At 51.2% G+C, this 19,392-nt stretch overlaps 1 protein-coding gene across 2 annotated transcripts in view; it reads left to right on the top strand.

Annotated features, from left to right (window-relative positions):
- Positions 1 to 7,093: 7,093 nt before the first annotated feature.
- Positions 7,094 to 19,392, top strand: part of FLOT2 (flotillin 2) — a 12,557-nt gene continuing 258 nt past the window's right edge. Inside the window, exons 1-10 of one of the 2 annotated variants that reach the window (XM_009573514.1) lie at positions 7,099 to 7,178; positions 11,867 to 11,957; positions 16,415 to 16,538; positions 16,949 to 17,067; positions 17,505 to 17,618; positions 17,711 to 17,830; positions 18,266 to 18,480; positions 18,665 to 18,848; positions 19,013 to 19,162; positions 19,341 to 19,379. In XM_009573514.1, coding sequence (XP_009571809.1) covers positions 11,883 to 11,957; positions 16,415 to 16,538; positions 16,949 to 17,067; positions 17,505 to 17,618; positions 17,711 to 17,830; positions 18,266 to 18,480; positions 18,665 to 18,848; positions 19,013 to 19,162; positions 19,341 to 19,379 — 1,140 coding nt within the window. In that variant the 5' untranslated portion in view covers positions 7,099 to 7,178; positions 11,867 to 11,882. Of the gene's footprint in view, positions 7,179 to 11,866; positions 11,958 to 16,414; positions 16,539 to 16,948; positions 17,068 to 17,504; positions 17,619 to 17,710; positions 17,831 to 18,265; positions 18,481 to 18,664; positions 18,849 to 19,012; positions 19,163 to 19,340 lie in introns of both variants that reach the window. The other variant, XM_009573515.1, reaches the window with a different exon arrangement.

The following is a 19,392-nucleotide window of genomic DNA, read 5'->3' as shown; positions in this document are numbered from 1 at the left end:
AGCAGGAATTTGTGGCATCTGCTCGCAGTTCCAAGAGTTACACTTTCCCGCAGCCGGGAGCAGCGAGCCGAGGACACTCTTCGATGTACAGCCGTGTTCTGGGAAGGGAGGGCAAATCACGCCAGGCTCTGCGAGTCAGAATTGGGTTCGGTGCTGCCACCAGACGTGGCTTTCCTCTATCACTGCCCAACGTGGTCTGCAAAAGCTTGCTGTCTCCTGAGAGCATCGTCCCTGAGCTTCAGGGGCAGCCTGAGAGGTTGTGGGAGCTCTGCAGAGCCCCGCAGCCCTGCAGCTCCTCCATGCTTACGTGCGGAGCGAATGCCAGGGCATTAGTGGGAGGCGTGTAACTACCAGCAGTTGTAGTTCCAGGAACTTGAGCCGTGTCTCTCCGGGGAAAATCAGAGAGGACCTTGGGGGCCAGCATTTATTTGCATGATATTAGGTTGGATTTGGGGAGAGGGGGGGAAGGGAAGAATAAACCAGCAGCAAATAATATTAAAAGCAGGCTTTTGGCTTGCAATCTTGAATTGTCATGCAATTGTTATTTGAAAGACTTCACGGGAAGGCACCTCCAAATCATGAAGCTGATTGGAAAGTTTTCTTTATTGTAAATTTAGCCTGTGCCTCTTGAAGGAAGTTTGGTCATGTGCCTCCCCTGGCATGTGGGTTTTTTCTGAGAAGTGATGTTCTTTCTTTTCACTTTCTTGTGAGACACTTGAGTTTCCCCCAGTGCTCAAGGAGCAGCTGGCTGTGCCTTGGGAACATCTGTGTGTGCAGGAGCTTCGTAGCCTTATTTGGGAAGCTGCTTCCCAGGCACGGGTCAGCACTCTGCTGGCACTGACGTCTTTCCCCTGTTGAGCAACACCAATCTCCTTCTAAGAAACTGCACTGGGTTAGCCAATCCATCCATGAAATGTAGAGCCTAGGCTTTGTAAGAATGCTCCACAAAGCCCTACGGAGGCGATGGTGGTCTCTCTGGTATGTGGGTCTAACTTTGCTGGAGGGTCACGGTGCTGGGAGCCTCCCGGTGAGGTTTGGTGCAAGCTTTGAGGAGGCTTTGGCAGGCGCCTGGCCCATCACTGAGTCCTCTCCAAGCACAGCTGGAGCCAGTCGAGTTTTCAGGGAGATACACAAAGTACCTGTTCATCCTGATAGCCGAATGTTCGCACCAGCTAAATAGGTTGTCTCAGATGAGTAATGCTGGTTTTGGGTTACAGTCTGGTTGAATGCAGCTTTTGTGGCTCAGGATCGATCTGCTAATTTTGAAATACAATGCTATAATACTTCTACAGAGTCTCATAATAAGGAGATGTAATTTATAATAGCCCTGCTCATCCTACAGTTCCCATAAGTACATGGCGTTGCCCGAATCGCTATAGTTGGGGCATTTTCCTTCAGGCTGACGAGGGCTGCAGGGTGGCACCGCGCAGCAATGGTCCAGCAGCTTCAAGGTGAGCACCTGGCGATACAGGTCAGGGGAAGGTTGGCACAGCTCACCGTGTTTCTGGGTCAGGACAAACTGTTGTTTCAGCAAAAGTTCAGGAAGTGAAAGGAGGAAAAAAAGTCAGGGGAGTTGCAGCCCAGTCAACCTAGCTTTATTTCCTAGGAGAATACTGAAACAAATACATTGCTCATAAACACCTAGAAGAAAACAACCAACGTGCATTTGCTGAGTATGAGCCGTGCCCAGCTAATCTGACTTCCTTCTCAGGGGATTTTGCAGCAGTCAGCTTGAGAAATACCGTCCAGCCCAGTTTCTCCAACGTTAGTACAGCACCCTTTGAGGCTCCTTGATCTCTTTCAAAATACAAGAAGAGCTAGCAGTTAATTCCAGTTTTGTGTAAACATTTCCTGCCGCACCCCAGCAGTCAGGGGTAGTTAACCTTTCCAGAGCTGCTCTAAGCTCTTGCATCCTTTTACTGCATCCTTCTTATTCCTGCAAGAGGAATTGGTCATGATTTTGAGGCAATGTGATTGTGCTGTTTTTATGGTACTTTTCTAAGTTTTGAAAGCCTGAAATAAAGGCTGCTTGAGGCTCTGCAAGCCCTTCCTGCAAGAGGCCTACAGTCCACAGTGCGAGGAGGAACTGGTTTCTCAGATACTATAAAATTAATATGAAACTGCCTGGAAAACCATTGCCAGGGAACTTGACAGTAGCTCACTGTTCAGCTGAAAGGATTTATCAAGTAAGTTCCTTGTTTTGGCTTGGATAATGGAATCGAGAATGTGCTTATTGAATTTGCAGACGGTACGGAGTTGGGAATGGATTCGAGAGCTTTGAAGAGCTGGATTGGAATCAAAACAAACTCAACAGATTGAGTGAATGGTCTGAAAGAAGTGCGATGCAGTTCAATAAGGAGAAATGCAGAGAACTAAGCTTAGGTGAGAACAGTCGATTGCAGGAAAATGGAACGGGAGGAGAAGGTCCAGGCCGTGTCCTGCAGAAAGACGGTGAGCAGCAAGAGCCGTCTGAAACCTAACGCTCGTGGTGGGGCTGATGGCATCGGGGTTGTCCCTCCACTTCCAGCTACAGGCCTATGTGACACTGGCTAACTGCAATTCCAGTTCTTCAGCCTCAAAAGCAATATGAGTTTGTGGGAAGGAGTAGGCAGCTTCGGCTGGGTTTCACGTGAGGTTTTGCCCTTGTCTGCATTCGTGCCTTTGGAGCCGGAGTTTAAAACTGTTTCCCAGGGTTGAGATCAAGGTATTCTACCTCTCGCACAGGGCGAGCTGTGCAGAAAAATTCTAGTGGCACTGATTGTTGTCTGCCAGGCTTAACTGAGTGCTCCTGCAAAGTTAGGTTCTTCATTTTGGCTAGCCAAAAATCTTTCCCCACGGTTGGTTTCGTGCTGTCTGTGCTGCTCAGAGGTTGCTGTCCAGAGTGCAGCATTGCAGCTTGTCTCAACTTTGTAGCATGAGATCGCCGGTGCTCAATACAGCTATTCACCATTCGCACAAAAGGCAACTGATGCAGCTCCTCTGTGATGTTTCCTTCTCAGGAGGTAGTTCTTCAGCTTTTTGCAGGTGGTGGGGGTCAAGGTTTCCCTTATCAGGTGCTTGTTAAATCTCCAAGACTTGCAAATTACTCTTCAGAAAGCATAGCAGGAGAAAGAGGTGGACAGAATATTCTCGAGGCTTTCCTTTTGGTTTCCAAGAGGAATTCTGGGGTAGTATCTCTGTAGTTTTGTTGTGTAACTTCATTGTGGTTTGTCTTCTCTGGGTTTCTGTTTACAAGATGAGTTAAACTAAACGTGTGTTTTTAAACTTGCTCTGTAGCATTGATACACATAACTTAAAATGAGTCATTTTGGTATAGATTACATCCAAAACAAGGTAGCCAGCACAATCTGCTTTCATCTGCTGTAGTGACCATCAAAGGATTTTATGGATTCAACTCAGAACCCTGCATCTTTTAAAATTAATTTTTGTTAACCTTGTGCCATTTCTGCGTGTCGACAAAACCTAATTTATATGCACGGCAGGGCCTAAGAATCCAGACACTGACTTTAGTCTAGACCCTGTTTTATTACATTTCTTTCTGTATGCCTTTGCCTTTTTCTCTCCTCTCCATTATGTCTTTTGTCAGTAACTGTTTTCAATTACCAATTTTTTCCTTGTCTTTCTGCACTCGCTTGCTAGCACCCCGTGACATTTCCCAGCATAGAACTGTTTTTCTAACAAACCCAGCTTCTGTCCGACCGGACCGAGCTGTTTATTCCCAACGTTGGCGGTGGGTGTCCTCTCCTGGAAGAGGTGACTCCAGCACGAGATTGCCCTGAACTGAGGCGTGAAGATGGCAGCTCTCTCCGTGCAGGTGAAGGCACCGGTGTCTGCTCTGTTCTTGTGTTCAGCCTGCGACAGTCTCTGGGAAGAAATACAGTTACCGAGTTACTGTAGCAGCCTGTTTACCACGACCTGATTTCTGAATGCTCACCGCTTCCTGCCGGAATACAAGCTCATTGCTGCGAGTTACCTTGGGAGGGCAAACAACACAGGGCTTGTTCACAACCTCAGATTGTCCCAGCTTTGATGTTTTGAGCGCCGTGTCCCCGTAACTGTTGGGGCTCCTGTTCTTTCTTGCATGCCGTCCATCAGGGCAGCAGCTTCCTGCATCTGCTGAGGGCTCCGTTTATCTACAAACTCCCAAGTGATTAATCTCATTTCATTTAAAAAAAAAACAAACAAAAAAAAACCCCAAAAAACCAAGTAGACAACGTGCTTTCTCCTGGCTCTGGGAATTCTTGCTTGAACATGGGACCCCTTCATCTGGGAAGAGGCCAAGCTGGATGGCAGCTTCCCGGCTATGAATCCTGCATTTGTAGTGCGCCTGGCCGCCGTACACTGCCCCGGAAGAGGCACGGTGGATGTTTGTGGAAGCGATGGCCAAGCGGCTGTGAGACCCGGGCTGCTAGAACAGTGGGCGTATTATAGCTGGAAAAGGCAATTTCTCTGCCAAATCTCATTGTGCAAGAGGGTTTATTCTTTAGCCTTGCAAAGATTTCGCTTTGTTGGTTCCTTTTTCACTTGCTCTCTGAGACTTGGGAAAGAGGCTGCAGGACTGCAATGGAAAATGAGCGTTCAGCTCATCTGACTTGCGTTACCAGGATGGAGCTCTGCTGCACTCAGACGTCCTTGCATGAAAGCAACCAGCTGGCATCCTGCTCCTGTTTAATGTGTTAGTTTTCCCTGTTTTTTCTTATGCTTTGAACATTTTTTGACATATAATCTAGCTTAGTAAACTGTGCTGTGCAGCAGTGTTGTGTAGCGCTGGGAAGCAAGCATGGGGCTCGCTTTGGGTGTGATACTTCTTGCGTTGCCTGCAGAAGAAAAGAAACATCTGTGTGGAGAGGCACATTCTTGTAACAACGGTGGGTTTAGAGTGCAGGGTTTTCTCAGAACATTATTATAAAACTATTACCAGAGGTTCAGCAAAGACTGCATAGACCCTGTGAAATAAAGTACCTTTCCATGTGGAGCTGCTTTTCCTGACTGCCAGGAACACCTCCCTTCCTGTTCTTGGAAAACAAGGGCCTGACTAAAAGGCTGAGCTAACCGGGCTGACGTCCTCCAAGAAATGTTAAAAGGCATTGCGGTTAATATGCTGCAGGATATTGTATCATCAGCTTCTGTAACTCCTTGCCTGGCTGAACTAGCCTTCCAGCTACGGGAAGAAATATCCAGAGGCTGTCTCAGAGGTGACGGGAGAATATTCCTCTAGGCTGTGGAGCACAGGAGACCTGAAAAAGTGTGTAAATCTGTCTCCCATTTGTGTTTTTTTTTAGTTGGAGGGTGAAGAATTGTAGATGGGGCCGATCTGCCCGTTTATCAACGACTGCATGGAAGCCAGGGAAGCAGGCGGTATCTTTAGCTGATAGCAGAAGACAGCCAAACACTTGAGGATGGGGAGGAGGAGGAGGATGGGGAGGACAGAGTCCCCTCCTGCAGTCCAGAGGGCCCAGCCGGCACGCTGGCCTGGAGGTGTGCTGCCTTTGCTTCGTCATTTTGACCTATTGCAGCAAACTTAATAATCGTCGTCTCTCTTGAAAGGGCTGTCTTCTGTGGTTGCTGTCTGCTGGCTTCATAGTTCTCCCTTTCCCCTCCCACAACACGAAGTTCCCACAGTGCTGCAGCCAGGCTGTTTTCCCTGCGTGCCTGCTCTTCCTCTGCGCTGGCTCTGTCTTGCCTGCGTAGATACGTCCCACAGGGCTGAAACTGTCTCTTGCTCTGTTGGTACAGCGCTTGCCTTGCTGAGGCCCTCGGGCACTGCTGCAATAAGTGTGATTATGGATAACAGACCAGGGAGGGGACTGCTGGTTTCATCTGCCTGAGAGACGGCAGCTCGCAGCTGGTCCGAGCCGGGGAGCTGCGGAGCTCCTCCCTTGCCAAGCATGAAACCTAGGGCTGGTCACTTGGAAGGTAGCAGGCGTCTTATTCCTTGAATCAAAGATGTAAAAATCCAGACAGTGTCTTCTGGCTTTGCTGGGGTCAAATCTTAAATGTGTCAGAGGAGTTCATAGAATCATAGAATAGTTTGGGTTGGAAGGGACCTTTAGAGGTCATCTAGTCCAACCCCCTGCCATGGGCAAGGACATCTTCAACTAGATCAGAGGTTGCTCAGAGCCCCGTCCAATCTGACCTTGAATGTTCCCAGGGATGGGGCATCTACCACCTCTCTGGGCAACCTGTGCCAGTGTCTCACCACCCTCATTGTAAAAAAATTTCTTCCTTATATCTTATCTAAAGGATTCTAAAGGCTGCCTGAACGCTGGGTGCAGCCAGCTCTGTGATGGACCGTGAAAACCTCAGGAACCACAGTACTTGCATGAGCCAGAACTAGGAGATGTTTTTTGAGGAGCTCAAGGGTTCTCCCCTCCTCCAATGCTGACCTGTTAGCTTTTTGATGGGTTTAAGGGTGGTTTGCAGTGTGGGTGAGGGAAAGGAGATGGATTTCTTACATGGCTTTCCATGATGGAGTTGGTGCATCACAGCTAAAGATACTGAAGCATGTGCTTACAATGATTCTGTTTGCTAAAAACGCTTAAACTGCTTAACAAAACTAAAATAAAACCGTGGTTTGAAATACCGTCACTTTCTGTGTGTTATTGTTCATCACACTGAATTATTACAAATACTATTTTCCAATTTTATAAGACAATTCCAAAAAAAAGGTTGCCTTTGGAAAATTGCCCTGTGAAGCAAGGAGGTGAGGAGAGCGTTGGGTTCCCGGGTGGTCAGCTGTGTTATGGCTGACCAAAGGGTGTTCCAGGGCTGCTGTGGATCTTGGAAAGAGTTTTCTGTGTTCGTTATTTATCAGACACTGCAAGCATGCTTGGATTCTTCTGAGTCAAGTTGCAGAGCTTGGCTCGGTAGCACCCGTTGCTGTAACGTGGCCGAGCCAAAGTGCTTTCCCTGCTCCAAGAGGCTGGGGGAACCTCTGACCCCCCCGGGATGCCCTTTCCTCAGCACCCAGGGGCTGGGCAGGCTTGTGGTGAAGTTGTTCTGCTTGTGACTCAGTCTGGGTGCAGGTTTTTCCCTGGCTGAGAGCAACGTGCCTGTGTGTAATCCCTGCATCTCTGTGCTTTCTGCTGTGCTGCAGGTGGCTGTTGTGGCTCTGATGTAAAGCAGTATGTATACGGAGGCTGGGCCTGGGCTTGGTGGTGCATTACTGACACCCAAAGGTAAGGAGACCCCCGTTATTTGTGTTTTTGGAGTATGAGTTAGGCAAAGCCATCCCAGTGGGGCTGTCAGCAGTATCTTTAGGAACGCGGGACTGGGCACTGCATATGAAATCATGGATGAGCATCAGCCCAGCCCGCTGCCTTTGGCTGTGACCAGCTCCTGGTCCTTCAGAGGAAGGCTGCCTTGCGTACAGCACTGCCAGTAGCTGGAAGGAGCAACGTGTGCCTTGTGTCATACCTTGAAGCGTGGGGAATGTAGGGTCACTCACAACCGCACAGCTTCTGGCCGTCCTCTGCTTTGAGTGATGGGGCTGAGGTTGTCCAGGGCCCTGCAGGAGATAACCCTGTCGTTTCAGGCTTACTTGACAGTAAACGATGATCGATGATGTGCAAAATAAAATCACAGGATGGGGTAGTTCTGTGCTGACTAATTTTGTGGGGACAGATGGAGATCACAGTGCAAAAGACAGAAAAGAAATCGCATGCTTTCAGCTGAAGTACTTTTCAGATGGCCTCTCTGTCCACACCTCTCCTCAAACCCAAGGCAATCAGATTGGGGTTTTTTTTCCGTTTTAGTTATTTTTGAGTTTCTTAAAACCCACCAAGCTGAGAGGGCCGTAGCTTGGCTGGTCAGTGTGTTTCTTCCTGTGCTGGGGAAGGCGAGAGCCCTGCTCTCCTCCGCTGCCTTTGCAGTGCTCTGCAGCTACGAGGCTCTCACAGAAGTGCTGGGCAATGGGGCCACTGGGCTGGCTCATCCATGAGTTCACAAGAGGAGCTGAGTTCTGCCCAGTATGGCCCAAACCCTCACCCAGTAACAAACACGTTTGTGGTATGCAGCGGGCCAGTGCCCCCTCCTGTTCCTCAAATCTCTTTTTCTAAAGATGTGCTGACTGCTGTCACCTTGGGAGTAGACTGTGTTTAAAACCACGGGATTTCCTTTCTCTCTCTTTCCTCAGTCATGGATTTTGCTTGCTGCTTCTTACTGCACTGGTCTCTGAACTAACATGCTGTAATAGTGCTGCTGTCCTGCTGACGTAGCTCTTCGTCTTTAGGATCTGTGGGAATGTTACTCTCTCCTAACGTCTCCCTCATGCTCACCAATGCAGGTTGCCTCTGGCTATTAAAAAATAATAGGGAAAAAGGATAAAGATGTGACTTTTGGGTTTTTGCACTGACTGACGGCCAGAGGTTGTAGTTAACACTTGCTGCCTGACCTTGTCACCTCTTTTCCCTGTTCATGTGTTGCCACCAGCAGACAAAATGAGCATGTTGCTGCCCTCGCTCTGCAGATGATACACTACCGTAGCTGCTGTTCACCTGGGGGTCAGGCAGCTTGCCTTGTTCAAAGGGGTCCTGGCTGCTGCTGGCCACTGACTCACGACAGCTCTCAGGTCCTCTCCCCGGTGGCCGGTACTCGGGATTGCTACAAGAGCCTGCCACGGTGCTCCGGCTGCATGAAGAGGTCTCAGCTAACACCTGCTGCTTTAGCCCGGGCTCTCCAGCGATGCTCGTACGAGGTGGGAGGGGAAGGAAAGGCCCGGCTTGTGGGCTCAATGCTTAAGAACGACGTTTGATCCAGACAAGCTTCATTCCCGAATTTTTGTGAGGCATCTTATTGGGAGGACTGTTGATTTGTACAGATGGTTTCTGCTCTTCCTCTTGTTGTGTGAGAAGCCCAGAGAAGAGTGCAGGACCTTGACCTGCTGTGTGCAGGAGATAACAGATGTATTTGGGAGGCTGACTTATTAAGTTAAGCAAAGTCTGAGTCCGGGGCCAGGAACTGCGTGCCAGGAATGAGCTGTCATGTGATAGAGGTCTGTACGTTATTTAGCAAACGGGGCTCAGACAGCACTGCCAGCACCCAAACAAATCTTTTACTTTAAGATCTATACCCCTGGTTTATGCCATGGGATATGGGGCTTAATTCTCCTTTCGAGAACAGAGCCTTTCCTGAATACAATAAGCCATGCCACAGATGGAGCCTGCTGCATTAACATGAAGAGTGAAGCAGATTTCCTCCTCCGAAATTAGGACATCTTTTCTGGAACTGCCAGTGCTGAAAGCAGGAGAGACAGCAGCAATTGTGTCGCTGTCAGCGGCATCCCGCCAGGTAGCACTAACCTGGGAACAAAATGAACAGTTAGAGCTGGCAAGGTGCTGGGCTGTTATCCTGCTGCAACCTTGAGGACTGAGGTGGGGGGGGGAAATCCTGTCCCTGTTTAAGGGTCAGAAATAAAAGCAGTGAGAGGCAGCTCCATCTTGCATGCCTTTGGGGGAACAAAATGGTATTGTTCAGCTTCTCAGGACAGCACTTGGAAGCACCTTCTCTCATCAATACCTTAGCCAGGGGTGGGTAGCCAACTCCCTGGTGTTTTCATTTTTCTGGCCCCTCATAAATGTTGGCATAGAAGCATCTAAATTATTACAAACAGGAATTTTCTGTGTGAAGATTACTCCAACAGAGAATTCCAGGATGGCAGTCCAGGTGGGATACACAGTTCGGTTTCATCTGCGATGACTTACGGGATGCAGGGTGGAGATGAGCCCCCAGCCTCATTAAAAGGAGCAGCTGGATGCTGTAAACTCCCTGCCGTGACGAGGGAAGCTGGTCTGGCCCAGCATTACGGAGCCCTGGGAGCGGGCAGCGGGAGAAAGGCAAACTGAACAGGGAAAAGCTGAAACCTGAAAGTCTCGTCTGTCCTTTGCAATGAGTGTCTTGCTCTCTGATAACTGCTTTGTATATTTGCTGTCCTACCCTTATTCCTCGCTGCTCAGACTGTCTTTGGAGGTTATGACCATCCTCTGTCGCTGTGAGAATATTGAGACGTCGGAGGGGGTCCCACTGTACGTAACAGGGGTTGCACAGGTAATAATCCACCAGCTTCCTAACATCATGTCTAACCGTTCATCCCTCTGTTTTGAGCAGCAGCAACAGCAGCAGCAGCAGTAGGATAACATAAAAACTAATGGTTTTCTAATGGGACAGTTGAAATCTCAATACCTTCCTCTCCTTCCCCTTCTCCGGCACTTGCCCTGGGGCGCACTCCACAGTTTATAGGTAATGCAGACAGATGCGTACTTGGCAAATTCCGAATTCAGCATCCTCTGTACTGGCTCCTTCTGATAACGCTGCAGACATTTGCTCCAGCTGTAACCCTTTCCCTGACAGCACTGTTTCCATTGTGTGCTTGGTGGAGAGTAGAAGGGCATCTGATTTTGTGTGGAGCCACAAGAAGGCCAGATTGGGTTCTGTATAGGATTTGGGGCAGGTGGGAAGGCAGGTTTTGTGCCATTTCAAAAGGAAACCTGTACACCTGTGGGGAAATTGCAACTGTACCTGGCTCTGCAGTTTTGGATATGGGTTTCCACTCAGCCCTTCTTCCTCCGCATGGAGACAGTGCCCATTTTGGATGTTGTCACGTTTGAAAGTACAGCATAGAGACCTTGGATGAGTTTCAACATACAGGACTAGCATTTGCACTGTGAGCAGTTATGAACCAGTGTAACAGTAATTACCAAACATCCCTGTGACTTGCCGGCTAAGAAGCAGCACAGTATTGAGATTAAATTCAAAGTATAGATTAGATCTTCAGAAGGCTGCACTAGCTGATTAAAGTTGCGAATGCATATGGCAAAAAATGCCTGGGCATGTCCTGGGCAGTGGGATCTGTTTTATCAGCTCCCAGCTTGTGTGCCAGTTTAATTAGGACAGTGGCCAAAGCAGGCATGAACTTGCAGAGATACGTTTCGGCACCTCCAGCCAATCCTTGAGCGACTTGGCATGCACGCAGCAGCCCAGCGCAGCCCCTTCATGGTTCAGATGTTTGACCTAATGTTCACTGACACAAGCTCTCTGCCCTGTGGCTCCCTGTCCTGACTCCCAGCGCCTTCACGGCTTGTTATGGCTGATACGAGAGCCAGGCTTTGCTTCCTGAAGCAGAACCTGCCATGGCTAAGCCTGTCTCTTGTTATATCAAATCATGACCTGCAGATTGCCAGGTCTGGCCAAAGTACTTCGAGCCCACCTTGGGAGCTGCAAGATCTGTTCCTGGGTGCCTGATACTATACAGGCATGGCCCTAAAGAGCTGGGGACTCGCTTCTTATTTGCCTTTGGGTCACGGGACACAGGAAGAATAGAGGGAGAGGTGAACCAGATCAGGGGGTAAGTCTGTGTTAATGCTAACCCAGTGAGGGCAAAGGAAGGGCTGCTTCTTGCAGCATCAGCGCCACGTTTTGCCAAGCACCAGAGCTCCTGCGGACGGGAGCATCCCGGGTCCATGCTGTGCTTTTAAACCAGTGACACCAGCCAGCGAAAGCACGCGCTGTCCCGGCGTTGGGCAGCGTGGCACAGCGAGCCTCTGACGGAGGGCCCTTTGGTGTCCCAAAGCTGCTAGCTTCTAGCCACCTTGCTAGCCCAGCAGAAGGGAAAGGGTCACGGTATTGTTTCCAGTCTGGCTCCCAGCCTTTCTCTGCTGATAAATTGCCTTTAAGCGTTATCTGAAAATCTATTTCTTGGCCAAAGTGACTTGTCTGTCTCCGGTCACAGTTGCAGTCCCTTGGCTGCATACTGTGCCTGTCTTACATTACCTGTGATGAGTGCGGCAGGTAGCCTGGGGCAGGAGATGCAAGGGGAAGAGCTGAGTGTGTGTTACCTGGAAACGTGCAAATATTTTACGTTTTTTGGCAGGATTTCCCTAGAGATAATGACGTTACAGCCCAGGTGTGAGGACGTAGAGACGGCGGAGGGGGTAGCTTTAACTGTCACAGGTGTGGCACAGGTACAGTAACTCCAAAACATCATTTCAGGAATGCATGTCTCTAACTTGCGTCTGGTTTTCCCCCTTAAGAGGTTGCTGTTGTCCAGGAACAGAAGCCACCTGCTCTGAAACAAATTCTTGTACAAAACCACACTGTCCTCCTTGGTTCAAACACACTACAGCATGTCCCGTGTTGTGAAGGGGGTTGTGACCTCTCCTCCTCTCCCCAAAATCATTCCTCTTTTTCTGGTGTCTCATTTGTCCATGTGGCAAATGAGGTGTGTGTGGGTGATCTGTTTGTGAAACACTGATGTACCACGGTGTGTGATTCTGCAGGACTGAGCTATTCACTCCTGAGATCGTATCGAGCATTATGTTGCTTTGGATTGTTATTATTAGCACATGGACCTTGTAATTCTTCACAGTGAGTTAAAGCTTAAAGAAAGAATTTAGTCCCTCCAGGCACTGAAATTTGTGTATGAAATTTCTGGCTTGAATTGAATTTTGATTCTCTTGAGCCTTCTTCATACGTGAAAACCAGCTCTTGCTGCTTGTGGTAGCACACTGAAACACCTGCGTTTCTTAGAGTCTGAGATCTGCTGCCCTGATACAGAGTCTGTCCTTGTGACCAGGTCCTGCCTTGGGGAGGATGCTGGGAGGAAAATGTTGTTAGCTTTCGACTGAATTTGACTCCTCAAATAGGCAGCTGGATGCTTTGATTGAAAATTGCTCCTGACAGCTCATTCTGGGTGTATAAAACCAAGATAGCGGTTCTCAGAGCGCGCACAAGGCTGTGGTCACCGTGTGTCCAAGGCATGCCCGGGTCTGTTGTTGCAGGAGAGGTGACTGCCATGTTCCCTGCGGTTGAGCAGTGGAGCTGAGGGGAGCTGCTGAGTGACACAGTGATGTGACCAAAATCCCACGTGCATCAAAAGGCTCCCCCCAGGGAAGAGCACTGTGGCTGCTGCAGCCCTTTTAAGACCAAGCGCTTGACAGATTTCACCCAGTGCTTTCCAGAGCAGCAGATTCCTCCCGAGGTTCATTGGTTTGCTCTGAACTGACGTTGCAGAGGAGCTGCGTGCTGTGTCTGTGTGTAACTGAGGATATGAATTCAGCCAGGAGCGCTTTCTGGATTGTCGCACATGGCAGAAGGGCTGGGCACGACTGTGACTCAACAGCAGATAATCCATCGCCCTGCTGCTGTTGGGGAACATGGCTACGTGCAAGAGCACCAGCATGGGAGCCAGCATCTTGGGCTCATCCTGGCTCTAACTGGTGTGAACTGGCATCCTTGTTTTCAATTTTTCAGTTCTTCATATCCATTTAGTTGCTAACGTGTCGCATAGCCACAGTGGTCTTTGCATGGTTGGCAAAATGCATGCACCCGTGTGTACCCTCACACACATTTCATAAATCTGTAGGCTTTTCCTTCTGTATTTGGAAAAGGCATTTTTGTGAAGCCAGCATTCCTTTTTGACCTAGTTTTGGGACATCTTTTCATTGCCTGCAAAATGGTCTGGGCTGGGTGGCACGTGGTAGCAGAAGGCTGGATCACCAGGTGCCTTGATTTAAAAATGCAGCTCCCAATTCATCTCACTCATGTTATTCTCTCTTCTCACTGTTCTTTTTTTTCACTGTTCATTAATTTTAAAGGTTTAGGGTTGTGAAATGCAAGGAATTACCATGCAGAAAGCAGACTTGAGGCAGTTGGGGATGCACGTGGCAGAGGTTACCTTAATTTTGCAGAAGTACTTTTGAGGCAAACATTTTTCTTTTAAAAGCTTGTGCAAAAAAGGAAAAAAGGAAGCAAATTATTACTAGAGAAACACCTTTTAAAACGTTCGCTGTAATAATAGAAGTGTTTAATGTGCATAAGGATGCTGTTCTTTTTTTGAAGAGAGATGTAATGAGTACTCACAGTAGCCTCCGTCCTGCGTTGGCTGGGTGCTTGGGGTGCGCTGGGATGCCGCTGCCTTAGGCCACACTGGGCTTTGTATCCTTCCGTACCATTTTTCTGAGCCTCGAGCTAATTGGATTGTCTCTGCTCGCCCCTCGCTGTGACTGCAGCTGGCTGGAGCTGGGTGCGGCAGTATCGATCCTCCAGATGGGATTGTTTTATAGACGCTCTCTGATTTCCTGCCAGCTAAACTCTCCCTCTGATGTGAATGGCATTTGAAGAAGCACCAAGTGTCGCAGTGCCCTGTCTGAAATACTGGAAACAAGCTGAGCGCAAATTGCTCAACTCTATTTTGTTTTGTGCAACCTTTGCTTTGTAGGTTGACATCCATATTGAGCAGACAGCAAGGCTCCTTCGGGCTGTCCAGGGTTTACCAGTGCGGGCAGGCTGCTGGCTGGCTTTATTCACAGAGGCTGAATCGTTCCTTGCTCCTGTTAAGTAGCGCAGCGATTCCCTTAACGAACATTCTGCTCCGTGCTCTGACTGTCCTCTCTGTAGCTCCCGAAGGGTGGGGATTGTTTAGAGAGGTGGAATTGCTGGCAGATGCACACCATAAACGTTGCTGCTGAGTCTAATTGGTTTTGGTATTTGCAAAAACCTCCCGTGTGCTGCGAGATGAGCCTTGTGCAGGTCCCACGCTCCTGGGTGCAGCTGCATAAGCAGCTCTCCCAACTCCCCCTTGTGTAGAAAGTGCACACTGCTGGCCTGGGGTGCAGGGACAAGAAACCGCTGTGGCCTGGCCCTGTAAGGATCCCAGAGGTCTTGAGGAGAAAGCAGAAGAGGATTGCTACGCTTGCCCGAGATTCAGTTTGGCATTTTGACTGGGAGACCCTGCCTGAGGTGCAAAGGTAGGAAATAGGCTCAGCCCAGGTTGGTGTTTCTTCATGTTACTAGGGGTAGGATTGTGGCAGCTGAGTCTTGGTCAGCTTGCCGCATCTAACACGGTTCACCACCTCCGGTCCCCTTAGAAGGTGGTGGCCGGTCCCAGTTGTCCTGCTCTCTGGCAGTGCTGGGGCCAGGTGCTGCTGTTCAGCTCCAGAGGTTAGGCTGTGGGATCATTCCGGACTCACAGGCCATCAGACCGGGCTTTCTCAAGAAATAGTTGTGTTGCTTTTGCCAACAGTTCGACCCTGAAAAGCAGTCTTGTAGGTGTCAGGATGAGGTCTATAGGCTGTGAACCCATCAAGAGCATGCATTGGGACCCTCGGAGGGCCCCTGTGCAGTGCCTGAAGCTTCGGAGGTCTCTGAGCCAGGACCATGCTGGCATCCCAAGTAGCAGCAGGTCCAGCCAGGGCTCTTGGAGCAGGACACAGGGTGCCACCAGCATCTCATGGGACAGAAGGCACTGCCCAGCCCAGATGTCTCCATGAGAGGGTGCTGTGGGACCCGCTCAGCACCCAGAGGTCCCAGCAGAGCTGTGTGGCTGGTATAGCCCTGCTTCCTCCTCTGGTGCCGCCAGACACAGAGACGTCCCTGTGTTCAGAGTTTGCCTGAGCCCTCAGACTGGACCTGGCCACCAGGAGCTGTCACCTTGGTGGGTTGTAGCTCCTCATAGCTGGGTCCTGTAGAGCTCCATAAGCACACATCTCCACTGCCTAACATACCCATAGGGATTTTTAACCCACTTTGCCTTTAAAAAGCAGCCCCGTGACCAGCAGGACCATCTTAAGACCCTGGCTTGTCTGGCCCTGGGCATGCTTTTGCATCTGGCTCTGACTGTGGGAGGTGAAAGTGGCACTGGGGCGGCTGTGTCCCACCTCTGGGGATCGTTACCAGACTGACCGTGCGGAGCGGGATAACCCAGTCCTGGCTGCGGCACATTGGGGTCACCACAAAGGGTGGCTGGAAGCTCCCAGCCACGAGCACAACAAACCAGTGTGCTACGGCCATCTCGTCTCATCTTTCCTTGCAGGGAATGCTGAATGGAGCCCCTGTTCCCAAGCTGCTCCTTGGGCATGTCAGACTCTTCCTTGTTCTCTGCCTTTCCTGTGTCAGAAAAATTAATTCTAGTGAAGGAGGAGGAAGAGAAAGGTAACAGAACAGCTTTTGGCCAGGGGTAGTGGTAGAAAGCCCTCTCCTCCTACGTCTGGTATTGGTACAGTGGCTGAACTGGTAGTTCAGGGCTCTTTGGTAGGGTTTTCATCAGGTGGGACTTGTAGGGCCAGGCTCTGTCCCCACAAGACCCCGTGGCTGCTGCTGCGGCATAGATGGCTGCAGGGAGCGCCTCTCCACGCTGAGCTGCAGTCGAGGTTTGGAGAGGTGTCTGCCCGGGACGCTGGCGCTGCTGCGTGTGCCTGCGGCAGGGCTCTCCCCAGCAGCAGTGAGCAGAGGCTCGCTGGCTGGTCTGGTGGCCTGGCTCAGCGTGGTGACAGCTCAGCATGGTCCCTTGGAGCATCGGTAGCACGGGGGCCTGGCAGCTTGGTGGTGGTACTGCTGCTTCTGCTGCTGCTGCTGCTGTTGGGTGCCTGTCCCTCTTTGGACAGGCACCTTCAGTCCCTTTGGTTTTGTCTTCTGTCTCTAGGTGAAGATAATGACCGAGAAGGAGCTCCTGGCTGTGGCCTGTGAGCAGTTCTTGGGGAAGAACGTGCAGGATGTGAAGAACGTGGTCCTTCAGACGCTGGAGGGACATCTGCGCTCCATCCTAGGTGCGGAGAGGCTCACGCTGTTGAAGGCATCTTGAGTAGCTTTCTCCCTTCTCTGCTGGCTGGTCCCAGCAGTATTGCTGCCACCACAGTAGCCACAACGGTGCTTCCTCTGCTGACTGCAGAGGTGGCATCTTCGGTTGTTCCTCCCCTCCAACAGCTCCTGCTGTGTGGCTGGGTGATGTGATAAATGAGTTTTCAGTGCCCGCAATAAGAGATGTCTGAGTCCCCACGGGTTGCAGGTAGCACGTGCGCTTGTGAGACTGAGATGTTGGTGCACAAGGATTACGCCCTTGTCCCTTGTGCCCAAACCTGAAGAGATTAGGGGCAACGAGGATGTTGCTGAGCTTAGATCCACACCGTTGTGTGTTACCTGTTCCAAATAAAGTGCTTTGCCTTCCTTCCCTCTGCAGGTACCCTGACAGTGGAGCAGATCTACCAGGACAGGGATCAGTTTGCCAAGCTGGTGCGGGAGGTGGCAGCTCCCGACGTGGGTCGCATGGGTATCGAGATCCTGAGCTTCACCATCAAGGTACACCCAGACGTAGGACACTGCGCTGTGGGGCACCCGGCAGCCCTGTAGAAGCAGCACAACAGAGCCTGGCCCTGGCTCCCCTGCTGCAGCTGGCTGAAAGGCTCCGGCTGACAGCCTGCCCCAGCCTTCCGGGAGTTTCCATGACGGCCGCCGCAGCATGTCCTGTATCCAGGCAGCTGGGCGAAGAGCACCTGGTAGCTGCCTCTGTAAACACGGCTTGTGGAGAGAGCTCGCTGATAACTGAGCCTCCAGGGAGTCTGAGGGAAGATGTCGGGAGAGCCCACCTCTCCCTGTCACGCCTGTTTCTGTTTGGCAGCAGTGGCTCATTCTGACCCTGGCCTAACCACACAAATGGTTGCTTTGAGCTTCAATGGGAAAGGAGCAAGATGGAGTTGCTCATTTGACGTGGTTATGACTTATCTTCCCCTCTCCAGGATGTCTATGATAAAGTGGATTACCTGAGCTCCCTGGGAAAGACTCAGACTGCGGCTGTCCGAAGGGATGCAGACATCGGTGTGGCAGAAGCTGAGCGAGATGCTGGCATTCGGGTGAGTCCAGAGATGTGCTGGTCTTCCCCAGAGCAGCCTGTTTGGCTCCAGCTGCACACCCTGGAGCTCTGCTCTCTGTTTCCTCTCTGCAGGAGGCAGAGTGCAAGAAGGAAATGCTGGATGTCAAGTTCATGGCAGATACCAAAATAGCAGATTCCAGGCGGGCTTTTGAATTGCAGAAGGCTGCCTTCAGTGAGGAGGTCAACATTAAGGTGAGAGGTATCCAACAGCCCACTTCTGTTCTCTGGCTGGTTTGTGATGGTGTCGGTAGCTCTGGGACTATCCAGCTTCCTCCTACTGCATGTGTTATGAGAACTGGAGGTGGAGAACCCAGGTTTCCATGTCACAGTGTGCACTCCTTGCAGGAGATTCCTTTCCTGTTTGCAATAGTTAGGTGGACGAGGAGGAGAGGAAAGGATGGGGGGTGTCATCCAAGCTGAACCCAGAGCTGGTTCAGCTCAGGTGCTGTGGGAAAAGCACACAGGGAAGGACAGCAAGTGCAGTTCTGATGGTAGGGACATCACCTCTGGGTGGAGGTTTGGTCCAGACCAGGAGCCACATCTTTCTTCGTGGCCTGCCAAGGGTCCTTATGTCTGCACACAGGAGATCGTGGCCAAGACCCCTCTTCTCATCTCTCCTGTGTGCAGACTGCGGAGGCCCAGCTGGCCTACGAGCTCCAGAGTGCCCGGGAGCAGCAGAAGATCCGCCAGGAGGAAATTGAAATCGAGGTGGTGCAGCGCAAGAAGCAGATCGAAGTCGAAGAGAAAGAGATCATCCGGATGGAGAAGGAGCTGATAGCCACTGTGAAGCGGCCGGCCGAGGCCGAAGCCTACCGTATCCAGCAGATCGCCGAGGGCGAGAAGTAAGTGAGCCCGTGACCCGGTTGGAGAGGGACCAGCCCTGAGCCCAGCTGCACGCTGGGCTGGGGTGAGGTGGGAGCGAAGCGGCTGTCTGTGGGGCAGGCGTGTGGCTGTCGGAGGGAGGGAAGCAGTGCTGGGTACGCTGCGGGGATCTGGGCTGCTGGAGGGCTGGGTTTCCTTTTCCAGGGTGAAGCAAGTCCTCATTGCTCAGGCGGAGGCAGAGAAGATCCGCAAGACCGGAGAAGCAGAGGCCTTTGTGATTGAGGCCATCGGGATGGCGGAGGCTGAGAGGATGAAGCTGAAGGCTGAAGCACTCCAGCAGTATGGAGAAGCTGCCCAGCTGGCTCTAGTGCTGGATGCGCTGCCTGAGGTGAGGAGGGAGCAGCTTTTCCCCACTCCACACCAGTGGTGGGGAGTTCCCAGGCTGGGCCAGGTCTCTTGGGGGCACAGAGAGGCCCCACGAGCTTGGCCAGCAGGCTGGTGAGCAGCTCCTTGGCTCTCTGCTCATACTGCCCTCCTCCCCTGCCTCCCCAGATCGCTGCCAACGTGGCTGCTCCCCTCTCCAAAGTGGACGAGATCGTTATTCTCAGCGGAGAGAGCAGCAACACAACGTCCGAGGTGAACCGTCTGCTGGCTGAGATCCCCGCCTCCGTGCGTGCAATCACCGGAGTGGATCTCACAAAGGTGAGCCGGGCACCGGCAGCTGGCAATTCCTGCGGCTCTTAGGGCACAAGGACTTACCTGAAAGCTTTCAGACTCCTAGGGACCTCTCCTTCACCAGCCCTGCCCAGCCGCAGAGTGCAGGCAGCTCCCTACCTCCCCCTCCTCCAGCCCTAACAGCTTCTCTCTTCCGCTCCTACAGATTCCCCTGATCCAGAAAGCCACCGGGGCCCAGGCATGAGGCTGGCCAACCC

The sequence above is a fragment of the Fulmarus glacialis genome, unplaced genomic scaffold (assembly GCF_000690835.1).
Source record: "Fulmarus glacialis isolate BGI_N327 unplaced genomic scaffold, ASM69083v1 scaffold26762, whole genome shotgun sequence".
NCBI lineage: Eukaryota > Metazoa > Chordata > Aves > Procellariiformes > Procellariidae > Fulmarus > Fulmarus glacialis.
This window is presented reverse-complemented; position numbering and strand designations above follow the sequence as displayed.